The 12,868-nt window shown below is 32.3% G+C and overlaps 1 protein-coding gene across 3 annotated transcripts in view; it reads left to right on the top strand.

Moving 5' to 3' along the window:
* AdamTS-A (ADAM metallopeptidase with thrombospondin type 1 motif A) overlaps window positions 1-12,868 on the top strand; it is a 545,690-nt gene that overhangs the window by 129,887 nt on the left and 402,935 nt on the right. For all 3 annotated transcript variants that reach the window (XM_072538404.1, XM_072538402.1, XM_072538403.1), the window contains exon 3: window positions 1,287-1,504. In XM_072538404.1, coding sequence (XP_072394505.1) covers window positions 1,309-1,504 — 196 coding nt within the window. In that variant the 5' untranslated portion in view covers window positions 1,287-1,308. The remainder of the gene's footprint in view (window positions 1-1,286; window positions 1,505-12,868) is intronic.

Raw genomic sequence — 12,868 nt, 5'->3', positions numbered from 1 at the left:
TAACAGGCGTACTTCCAGTAAATACTAAATACACGATACAACCAGGAAAATAATAATAAGACCGAACTAACACGTCCAGTCGTAAATCGTGGATTTTTAATTTCATTCACCATTTGCCTAATTAATTCAGCTCGCACTCTCATTTGCTTCCTTTGACGTCATCATGCGTGTTAAAAAAGACCAAACACAAAGACGAATCAAACTTAAAATCGAATTTTGTCGATTCATATATACTTACTATATATATATTATATTTATATTACGAAAATGTAATTTTGAAATTAATTAGCAAATTATCTGATTAATTAACATATAGTTAGCAAACCTAAAACAAAAAAAAAATCAATGAACTTTAATATGAATATGCGATTAATTTTTATTGCAGACACCAAAATAATAATTATGTTTTCTTTTCTTAGTTCAGATATACCTTTACCTTTTATAGTTTTCGTTAACAAGAGGAGTAGGAGGAAATAAACAAAGGAACAAAGGATAAAATATAATGATAAAATACCTTTGAACATTTTCATACAAATAAACAAATCCCTTATAAATAAATGTTTCCCTAAATTATAGAGCTTTTATACATAAAATTTGCCTCTGTACTTTACAAAAATGATTAACTTTAATTAGCTACCTAGCGAAAACTCCTTCCCTGGTTCTGCTAATCAAAAACGTCCTAACAAATGTTTCTATCTCCTTTAGGCTGACAAACTCTCCTTAGGTATGAGTCTCCCAAGGAATAGTAATTTTTTTGTACTTACAATTATTACAAACTTTTTATACTGCCAATTCTTCAACTCAGGATTCAAATAGTAGCACTGTTTTCACTTTCATTTACACGATTTCTTACGAATTAAAATTTTCTGTCACCGTTCAAAAACAAAACGACCAGCACTATATATCTTCTCTTGTATTCGATGTTTTCTCGCTTAAAGCCATACAGCAGATCCCGATCCTTTCGTCTTCCAAAAATTTCCTCCCATCAGCCAATCCCTCGTATAATTTGTTTTTAACTAATCAAACTGTTTTTTCTTTCCCATTCCAAACAAAAAACCCACATCTACTTTCAAATTCCATAATTTTCTACAAAACATACGAGACAAAAGAAACATTCTACCTTTAATGACCTGGTTTGTTGGTAACAACTATAGTCGATGCTTCCATCGAGGGTTACGAAATTGAGTATAGAGTTCTTCCATTTATGGCAAAAACGTACCAAAAAATCGCAAAAAATCCTCATTCACTAAACTACTATTTATTAATCCATGTTTCCTTTGTTTCAGTTACTTTGGTGACGTATTAGCAATGACTAAGCGCTTCTTAAAGAAACAAGTGTTAGCTAGCTGCGCCATATTGGTGCTGGGTGCAATAATAATCTTTGTTTGGGTGGAATTCAGCCAGGGTGCATTTAGGGAAAAAACGCAGTACGCTTCTGTAGTCAACTTCACCTCGACCGTGTCGTTTCACAATAACGAGATACAGAGCACTACAAAACACAAAGGTAAGTGATTCACTATTTATTGACAGTATGTTTTAGAGTTTTTATTAAAGGTTATTATGTTATATATATATATATATATATATATATATATATATATATATATATATATATATATATATATATATATATATATATATATATATATATATTGTTAAGATATGTAAAATTGAAAATAATATTGGTTTGCTTTTAATATATTTCAAAGTACAAAATAAAAGATATTTCGAAGAAATGAAAGTCCATTATCCTGGATTACCTGTAGTAAACAAAATTTAAAGATATGCATAAATTATTTTCTTTGTAAAATATATTCGAGTGACGTGAGTGAGCTTAGTGAAATCGTGAACAACGCGAGCGGGTTTTCCAAATGGACTTGTACGTCAATATACAGTGAATAAGACAATAGAATAGAAATTTAGAAAATATAATTCTCCGTTAGTTCTTAAGAATTTGTAGAAACCGATTAGCATGTTAATAGTTTTTAGGAAATTTATAATTGTAGGTAAAATTGTTGTTTGTTATCTAAATGGTAGATGGGGATAAGTGTGACGAACTCTGATTGGAGGAGATTGAAAAAAGTAGGATAGGTATGTAGGAATGAGAGTTTAGTTAGATTTTTGAGGGAGAAAAGATAATCGGTTTTTTTCCAAGTGTTCAAGGCGAACAGTCGTTGTTCTCTGGTGGTTCTCCAGAGGTAGTCAGCAGTAGAAGTGAATGTTTGTGAGTTTTCGTGGAGTGAGTGTATCTGACGGAAGCTGATCCAGTAAAATATTGTAAGTTATATTTTTCCACTTATATTACAAGAGTCACTGTTCAGGCCGGAACGAGAGATTCAGTTTATCGAGAGGAGAAGAGGCTAGCATCATTTGAACGATACGTTCATTTGAAGGAGATCATTAAAGACGATAGGCTCGCAATAATTTGTTGTAAGATTGCTGATTACCTAGGGGACTGCTAAGAATAGATAGTGTAAGCTACAAGGAACAAGGATTTGGACAACTCATCATCAGAGAGATAGTTTTACCATTCGTCAGTTTTTCTTTATTAACAACATATTTTTTAACAATTGCTTTAGAAAAGATAGGAATATTTTGATCAGGAGATTTAGAAAAACAATTTTGATTTGAAATTTTAATTTATATTGTATATACCATTAATTTTTGAAGGTTCACGTACGTAGAACAAAATTTTGATAATCATTATATGAGATATTTTTTTATTGAAGATATTTGAGTGTGAATTTTATTTCAATATATAATGTTGTATCATATGTTTTTTTATTATTCCGGTATTCTTTGGACCTTACCTATCATATGTAAAGCATAGATATTGAATCACGAGTATAACCGTGAGATAAGAAAATTAAATAGTCTGATAGAATCATAATTGCATCATTTAAATAAGTTTAATTAATTAATTAATTGCTTGGCGCACCTCAGACTTTTATTATCACATTAATATAAATATATATATATATATATATATAAATATATATATATATATATATATATATATATATATATATATATATATATATATATATAAGGAAAAAAGAAGTCTTCGCTGACAACGTTAGAAAACGGAGCTTTGAGGTTTATTGGGATACGCAGCGGTGAAATAAGTGTACTCTTTTAACTAAGTTTCAAGCTTTGGAAAATATTTATTTTCATCATCAGGAAAAAGTTATTGAGATTTGTTTTTCGTGGATGTTCTACTCACAGGTGACAATTATACGCACCACTCATTGATTTAATCAAATATTAAAAAATACATGGTGTAAAAGACCAAATTGACAAATTTGTCAATTGTCAATTTGTCAAGTGAGTATTGCTTTTTAAAGCTTAAGATCTATCATATCATATATTATTTAGTATATTGCAGTAGATATTACTCAAATGGTTGGTCTCAGTCTTATAATTGATAGATTCAGGAGTTTTGTTAATGTGTACCATTAATTTTAATGAAATTTTATAATTATCAAATTGTTCTAAGATGTTTACATTTTATTAAAGTTAAAAATTTATGTCCCGTTTTCAAGTGGTGGTCCACTAAGGCACAAGAGGTTTTTCTTATGTTACACTCACTTTTGTGTTGAGTGACATGTTGTTTACGCCAAAGTCAACCGTGGCTGCATAGATTTGTTGATCCAGGTTCTGAAGTTCTTTAACTAGGGTGTTCTTCTTCTTCGTGGACCTCGCTTTCTAAATATTTCTTCCTGCAGGATGGTTTGTAAGAGAGCATATCTGGATTTATTTCGCATAATCCTTTATGAGAAAATTACGAACATATATACTTTAAATTGCTTAGTTATCTTATTTTTTCGATAATTTTCAATCATTTATGTATATTGACCCATTCGAAAGCTTTTTGAAAATTTCTTTCTATCCACCCTGTTCAAAATTCATTCCATCAGTCGTATAGTTTTTCTTGTATCGTTAATCTGGTTGTACTAATTTTTTTAAGCTCAGACAATGGTGTTTTCAATCAAATTCAGCTTACTTCTATCTGCCGTTCAGGTAGTGGAACTAAAAGTATGGAAAACTACATTTCTGAATTAATTGATCTTGAAAGAATAGAATACGGTACAAAGATTGCCATAGCAGGTCCATCAATAACAGAAAGCGAAGAAATACACATGGCAAAGAATGGAAAAGCACTTGGCACCAATGAGATGAGTGTTACGAGTTATTGAAGGAAAAGGAAATTAAAGCACTGTTTGATCTGTTTAACATAATACATGTCACGGGGACTATTTCACTCATCTTAAAATTTTCACATAATCTGACCAATCACAAACCAAAGACAGCTTGTGTTATCGCGAAAACACCAACTGTCTTTCAATTCTGATTGGTCTATCAGCTTCGTGTTTTCAACGACGTAACCATGGATACCGATCGCAAAGCAAAGTTTGACGTTTGTCAAAAAAATTATTGTAGCTGTATCCGTCAAAATGAGTCGTTTCGGTGGTACTTCAAACGAAGTTATAAACCAAAACATTGAAGAAAATATACCGAGTAACACAAGAAAATCTAAATCTTATATATGGAGACAATTTATGATGTTCTGTGTGGATCGCAACTACAAATTAGATGCAGAAAATAACAACGAAAGACTAGCATTCATTCTAAAAGACTTGTACATGACATTTCTATCACTTTTGTTCATGAAATAGTCTAATAAAATACCACTCGTGATTTAATTTAGCTTATAAGTCTGTCTTTTATTTCTAAACTCAACTGAGTTTCTTAAAGAAAACACAAGTTTCAAGCAACTCAGTTTTGTTTAGAAGTAAATCGACAGACTTATCGCGAAAATTGAATCACTAGTGGTATTACTATTGATAATACCAACTGATTGGCTCAAGTTGACTTTGGACATAATGCTAAATAAACACTGTGTAATGACATACAGTGATTGTTGAAAAATGAGTCTGATGAGTAACATTTTTAAAATCACAAAATAAAAGGAAAAATCTCAGTGGTTGGCTATATATTTTCAAGATATTCCGTCATGGAACTAGACGAAGAACGATTAGTAAATAATGGACTTGTATTTTCGCTTGTAGATTTCTGTCTCCTTATTTTATTATTTAGTCATATGCATCAGTTCAAATAATTGCATTAAATGTGCAAATATAGCAAATTAAATATTCTTCATATTTAATTCAAATTAAATTTCTCATTGTCCATTATATTTATTAGAAAGCTTGTTTTTATTTTAAACAGCGTGTTGGTTTCTCATTTCGCTGGAGATTTCCATTGCATTCTCATCATTGGCAACATTCTTATTTACATGTCAACAATAACTTCTGCTAAAAAACTTCCTTCTGCAAAAACTGTGATGATAATTGGTGAAATACATAAAAATGTGAATGTCACTGGCAAATAGTATTTCGACAGCAATAAATGTATTGAACCTAATACTTTTTATCTTCTGAAGTGAATAGCTTGTAAATTACTTTTCGCCTTTTATGTAAAACTGAACAATTATACTATCTTTTTCACCATAAGCTGTTAACATGCTATAATAATGAACTTTTTAAAAAAATAGGAACGACAGGAGTATTTTAAAACTTTCTATGACCAATATAAATGAAAAAACAATCGTTTGAAGTCTACGTTAACTAAATATTAAGATAGAAAATAAAAACGGTATTTAAAGACTTAAGAAATGGGTGTAAAATATGTATTGACTACATAGTTTTCTAAAACTATTGTAACTAGATACGTTCGTCGTACTTTTTTTCGAATTACTTGAGGGAAATCAGCAAAATTTAGCCGTGTCCAAAACTTCGCAATAGCCAATTATTTGACGAGTTTTTCCATTAATTTATACCTGTAGTATTTACCATCCGAAAACTCGTTCAATTTCTGATGTCTACCTGATCCATCCCACCTCTCCAACTCTGTTTACAACAGTGCTTTTGTACAACAGTGGTCAGTGTGATACATTTAAAAATTGAAATTTACTTTGGGTCACCGAGTAGATTATTGAGTGTAAGCTGCATATAAAATAGAGGAAAAAATTTAAAAAATATATATATACAGGGTGTTTCAAAAAAAGGTAACCCCGTCTCTAGGGTAGGTAAAAAACTGAAAAATAATTGGGTTTGCTTAGTAAAAAATTTTTGTAACGCCTTCCGTTTTCAAGATACAGGGCGTTGAAGAAAAAAAAATTTACGCATTTTTTACGATTTTGCCGAAACTACTTTTACACGAAAAAGGTACTCTTGGTAAAACTCGATGCTGTGTACCGTTTTCGGAATATTTTGATTTGAAAATTATGAAGTAATAATTGATGCTGGTATAAAATAGTAATTAAACAAAACTCACAAGAAGAAAATTAAATTAATGACCAAGAACATAAAATAAAATTCAATTACAGTAAGTGTTTAAAATGCCCTCCGTTTTCGCGAATACACAAGTCTATTCTTTTTTCTAAAGATTCTATTAACCTTCTAAACGGTAGGGGATCAGCTATGATGTCATTAAATTGACGTTGAATTCTTTCTTCCAATTCTTGGCGTGAATTTACCTATGTAGCATAGACTTTTTCCTTAATATGCGACCAAACTATGTAGTCCAAAGGGTTAAAATCGCATGACCGAGGAGGCCAATGAATCGGAGCTTCTGCACCTCTACCAATCCATCGATTCGGAAAATGATTACTCAACCAATTACGACACCTTCTATCAAAGTGTGGCGGAGCTCCATCGTACATAAAAAATAAAGATCTTCGCTCGTTTAGCGTTAAATCTTCTAATATCTCGAATAAGGAATTGTTTAAAAAATCAAGATACATATCACCATTTAAATTTCCAGGTAGAATATGATAACCTATTAATTTGTTACCCAAAGTTGCTGCCCAAACATTAACTTTAAATGAGTGTTGGTAGTGTGATACCCTTTTGACTCTGGGTGGATTCTCATCACACTAGTAGTGTGCATTATGGGAGTTAAACATACCTTGTCGCGTAAAGGTGGCCTAGTCCGTAAAAAGAATGTATTTGAAAAAATTTGGATTTTGGGCTGTCCTTTGTTGCAATGTTTCACAAAAATCCACTCTAACCGGTAGATCATCTGGCAAGAGCTCTTGGACTTGTCTGTAATGATAAGGATGTAATTGCTGTTCTTTCAGTATCCGCCAAGTACTTGAAGAAGAAGTATTTGTTTGTCTTGCTATATTCCTTACGCTAACTGTTGAATCTTGATCAAGTAAATTTAAAATATTATTTTCTTTATTAATTGTTCTTGTTGTTCTTGGTCTACCAGAATTTATTTTATTTGGTCTCACATTCCCAGTTTCTCGACAACGTCGTTCAATGGCTCTAAATGTTTTTTTACTTGGTAAGTTTCTTCTAGGAAACTTTTCTGCATAACGTGTCACAGCTGCACTAGAACATCCTAAACATTCGCCTAAGGTTAATAACATGTCAGTGTATTCAACATTTGAGTACATTTTGATTTGATTTTACAAATCACAAGGTTTCAAAACTCTAATTATTGTTGATTTATCGTCATAACAATCAATAAATGTCAGATTTCCATGGCACACTTGGAGAACATAGAGGTATACCTATTAGAACTTTATCATTACTACCAGCATCAATTATTACTTCATAATTTTCAAATCAAAATATTTCGAAAACGGTACACAGTATCGAGTTTTACCAATAGTACCTTTTTCGTGTAAAATTGAATGATGTTTAAGTTTACTTGAAATTTTGATTAATAATTATACTCTTAAAAAAGTTATATTGACTAATACTTAGTACGATCCGTGTAACTAGCGCCCTCTATGAGAATCAGATATAAAAACAAATTCATGGGATGTATCAGCTTCCAAAACATATTCGTATAAAATTTCATTACAATATTGCCAGTAGTTTCGGCAAAATCGTAAATTTTTTTTTTCTTCAACGCCCTGTATCTTGGAAACGGATGGCGTTACAAAAATTTTTTACTAAGCAAACCCCAATTATTTTTCAGTTTTTTACCTACCCTAGAGACGGGGTTACCTTTTTTTGAAACACCCTGTATATGGGTGTACCGTTCGTTACAGCCATAAAGAAATAATAAATCAGCCACGGTGTGTAGAGAACCTAAACTCTTAGCGTAGATGAAGGGAGTGGATATAGATCTAACACATGTGATTGTACTGCAGCCAATTGGTTTACGTCTTCCATTCGTGTAACCTTTACGTAGCCGGGACCCACTTCTTTACGTGCACTCTGAAGTACAGCTTGATAAGCCAGTTTGAGCTTTGGCCGCCACCACTTAAGTAAAAAAACGTTACCGAAAAACTCCAGGAAATGGAAAACATCGGAAAATATCCGACTTCGATACGTTGACGATGTTTCTTTATTGGTAAATTAGTTACTTTGTTTTATTTTGTAATAAAATGTTATCATTTCTTAGCCATTTTCCATATATTAATCCCATCAATATCTTATCGTCTAAACCAGTGGTTCCCAAACTTTTAATCTCGCGTACCCACACGAAATTATAAATTAGTAGCGTACCACTGAACTGTGGTAATCTTTAAAAACTTTGAAAATCGTAAAGTAATAAAAACTGCAACAACTGTTTATGACAACATTATTATTTATTAATTATGGGAAAAAATACAATATACTCAGTGCGAAAAATGATGCTGCATGTTCGAGACAAGAGAGGAAATATCTGGCTCAGTTGTACTTAATTTCAGGCGCAAATTAGTGTCTAAGACGCTGCAAATAGCTCAGAGGAAAATGGAAAGGTCAATGCTGAGTATATCGCTTCGTGACCGAGTTAGAAATGAAGACTTAAGATGAAGAACAGACGACTTGGACTTACCTATGTAATTTCCCGAATTGCTACACTGAAATGGAACTAGGCCGGACACGTCGCCCGAATCAGTGATGAAAGGTGGACGAAGAGATTACTTCGCTCTACTCGTTGGACTGACGATCTTAAGAAAATGTCAAGAAATTGGATGAAAAGTGTCCAAGATAGAGCACAATGGACAAAAATAAGGGAGGCCTATGTCTAGCAGTGGACGCAAAGGACTGTGTGATGATGATGACGATGATGAATCCCATCGACTGTTGACTCCTAAATTGTTATATTATTCTGTGCTTAATTTCCTTTTTTTACGATTATATCATGACGTTTAACTCTGATATATACATATATATGTATTTTTGATTTTTTCAAGATTTTTCCATTACCCTTCGAACCTGTTATGGTTCCATTAACTTTATAAATAACTGGCATCGTGTTATACTCTGCTAAAATTACTTTGTAACCGGCGAAGCAAAGATAAATATTTAAGTTTACTATTTAAACTTCCATTGATTTTTCAAATATGTTGTAAATAGATAAAACTAAGCGATTATGAGAGAATCCTTCACAAGGACATTGCCCGCCCGTACAGAATACCGTGAGTAAATCATCAGGTATTAGACTCGGACAGACAAACCAGACCCTGTGGTTTTCTCATATTGAATTTTTCAAGAACTTTTACGACTTTTTAACGGTCTGGTAAATTGATGTCTGCAATATTTTATTTTGATACTTCTCGAAAGTGCCAGGTGAGGAATATGCGTTGTGTTGGAAAACAATGGCAAGCATTTTGTAGAAAACCGTTTATTTATAATATACAATGCACGGGATGTTTGTTTTTATTGTCACTGAGTTTATATCAGCATTATTTTCTAGACTTAATACACTTCAAATTTTAGTGTGTTAATTTTCAAATCTAAATTCAATATAGGCCTATTTCTAAGGAATTATTATACCAATAGTTTCTAAGAAATGTCAATATTTTACGTATATACGTAAATGTAAAACCATATACGTAAAAATAAAGTTTTGTTTTTTCATCTTATTTTTCAAAACCCTGTGGAGTTTATTAGAAACAAGTGCTACACATTATTAATATTACGAGATATCTTTAGCTTTTCTTAAAATTTTCGTAAAAAAATCTTTTCGATATCTCTATTATCGAAGATTAAACAAAACTTTAAATGTAACAAGTTTTTATGGACATTTAAAGCAAATAAAATCACAGAAAATACTACTTACATGAATTTTAAAATATTTAAAACAACTAAAGCTGAAGAACACACAATCTATTTAATCTTAAAATCATTTCGTTAATAGCGATTATTTCCGTCTCTATTTCTAATCACTTCTTCACAGCTACTGCATATACTTAAAATCAAGCGGCGTATTTGGTATTGATCAATTGTATTCTAAACTTCCACACCATAACTTCGGTGTCGTCAAGAGAGACAGGTGCTGGATATCGGCTCCTGAGTTTAAGATCAATAATATCTCACAAATTCCCTATCGGATTTAGTTCAGGGCTATAGGGTGGCCAGTTCATGGTCTGTATACCAACCTAGTCCAAATAATCATGGACCATACATGCAACATGTGGTCGTGCATTATCATGCATTAAAAGAAAATTATTTCCTATGTAAGGTGCAATGGACACTAAATGGTTAGACAAAATCTTTGTAATATATACTTGGTAATACACCTCTTCGTAAAGTAATAAGGTCAGTTCGCGCTGTAAGATATATTTCTTCCCAAACACTTTTACACTTCTCTCTGAGCTATATAAGCAATAGCTTTATTTATATGTCAACAATACGTGCTCCTAGTCATCAAGATTTCTGTAAAGATGCTTTCTGGCAAATTTCAATCTAGTTCAAAAATGAATGAATCTTCGGATCTGTTACCATTTAGCAATTCATAGGAACATGTCCGCTGTCATAAATTTTGTTGAAAAGTTCACACAACTTCTAAATTCGATACGGAGTATTGATCTAACAAGAACTTCTACCTCGGTCTCATGCTTAAGTAGCTATCAGTGGATCTGCGGTCGAGTGTTGATCGATCGCTTTCGTCATTCTTCCGTATCGCACCTCGTCGTCGCCGAGTGTTGATCGGGTGCTCCCGTATCTTTGGGTATTGACTAAAGATCTTCCTTCATCCTACCCAACAAGAGACCGCTAACATTTACTTTTCTTCACAGCGTCGAGGACCGAAATCCATTTGGATTACTTAAGAGGATTCGTGTCTTTTTTATTTTACGCGTTGTATAGCAAGTCAATTTTATTTTGTTTGTTTATCATTTAAATATATGTTTATTTAAAATAAACTTAATGAGTCTGGTGTCTAATAAAGCTATCCTTCAAAAATTGGCCGTGCAACTGCCGTACTCGGCATGGTATTTTATACTCCCAACCGGTGCTCCATTTCCAGTGCGCACTGCGCATCGATCGTAGTGGTCAGTTGTTGGTAAGAGTGCGCGCACACAGATAGCTCTAGCTATCGAGGAAGATTATTATTTTATTAGTTTATACTTACTCAAATTTGCTATCAGCGGATTGTTATTGGAGCCAATATCCGGTCCTGGGTATACTGCCACTCTTGTTAGATTGTTCTGATTTTGCATGTTTATTAAAATCCAATCTACTTGATTATTTACTAGGTGATTATAGTGTATTTTTATGTATGAGAGAGTAATAAAACAATAAATTATGTATGCAAATCCCTAAACTGTTGATACGGGTGACTCAATGAAAAACAGATATTTGTCAACAAGTTTACAGAAGTATATAGGAAAACAATTTTAAATTGACTATGACCACCAGGTATAAAGGTTGGAGCAGAATAGAATACAATAGTTGTGAGGGTTACCAGAAATGAGTCGAAGTACGTTATGGAAACTTTTAAAAGAAATAGGCTTCCGCTGGAAAAAGAATCCCAGAAAGTCTATTTTATTAGAAAGAAGCGATATTGTCATATGGAGAAGACATTTTCTAAGAACCATAAAGGAAATGAGAAACCAAAAAAAGAAAAATATTTTATCTTGATGAAACATGGATCAACGAGGGTCATACACCAAATAAATTTTGGCAGGATGAAACTGTTACAAGTCAAAGGCACGCTTTTGTAAATAACTTATCTACTGGTTTAAACCCACCATCAGGAAAGGGACGCAGGCTGATAATAGTAATGATAGTACACATTGGCAGTTCAGACGGTTTTGTTGAAGGTGGTTTATTAACTTTTGAATCAACTCGTACCGGTGACTACCATGAAGACATGAACGCTGATGTCTTTCAAGAATGGTTCGAACAAATGATAGATCTTCTTCCTAAGAACTGTGTAATAGTAATGGATAATGCAAGTTATCACTCCAGACTTATAGAAGGACTGCCCACAACCAAGTGGTTAAAAAAAGACCTGCAGAATTGGCTGAGTTCAAAAAATATTACGTACCATCCCGGATCTATAAGAAAGGAACTTTATTCGTTGTGTGCTCTTCATTAAGAAAAATTTAAAAAATACGAAATTGATGAAATTGCCAAAAATCGTGGAATGATAGTACTTAGATCCCCACCATATCATTGTGAATTAAACCCGATTGAACTGGTATGGGCACAGATAAAGAGTGAAGTTTCAAGAAAAAATACCACTTTTAAAATTCATGATGTTAAACAGTTGTTTTTGGAGGCCGTAAATAATGTAAAACCTGAAAACTGGGAAAAGGCAGTAAATCACACTATTAAAGAAGAGGAAAAAATGTGGAAGCTGGACAATATTACTGATAAAATGATCGAGCCAGTTATTATAAATCTTGGTTCTGAAAGTTCATCTTCTGAATCTGATTTGGATTTGTAACAAGTAGCTGTAAGTTTTATATTAATATTTTTATTCATCTATTTAACATACCTTAGACGGTTTTAAAAACTCTTTTTCTCTTTTGTAATTTTTAAAAATAAAAAAAAATGTGAATTTTTTAAAACCCTTTTTAATGTAGGCCAGTCAGTTCTAATATAGTGTGTGATAAAAGAGTTCGCTTTTGTTT

This window comes from Diabrotica undecimpunctata, chromosome 7 (assembly GCF_040954645.1).
Source record: "Diabrotica undecimpunctata isolate CICGRU chromosome 7, icDiaUnde3, whole genome shotgun sequence".
NCBI classification, from domain to species: Eukaryota; Metazoa; Arthropoda; class Insecta; order Coleoptera; family Chrysomelidae; genus Diabrotica; species Diabrotica undecimpunctata.
The sequence above is the reverse complement of the archived record's forward strand: the minus strand, read 5'-3'. Positions and strand labels throughout refer to the sequence as shown.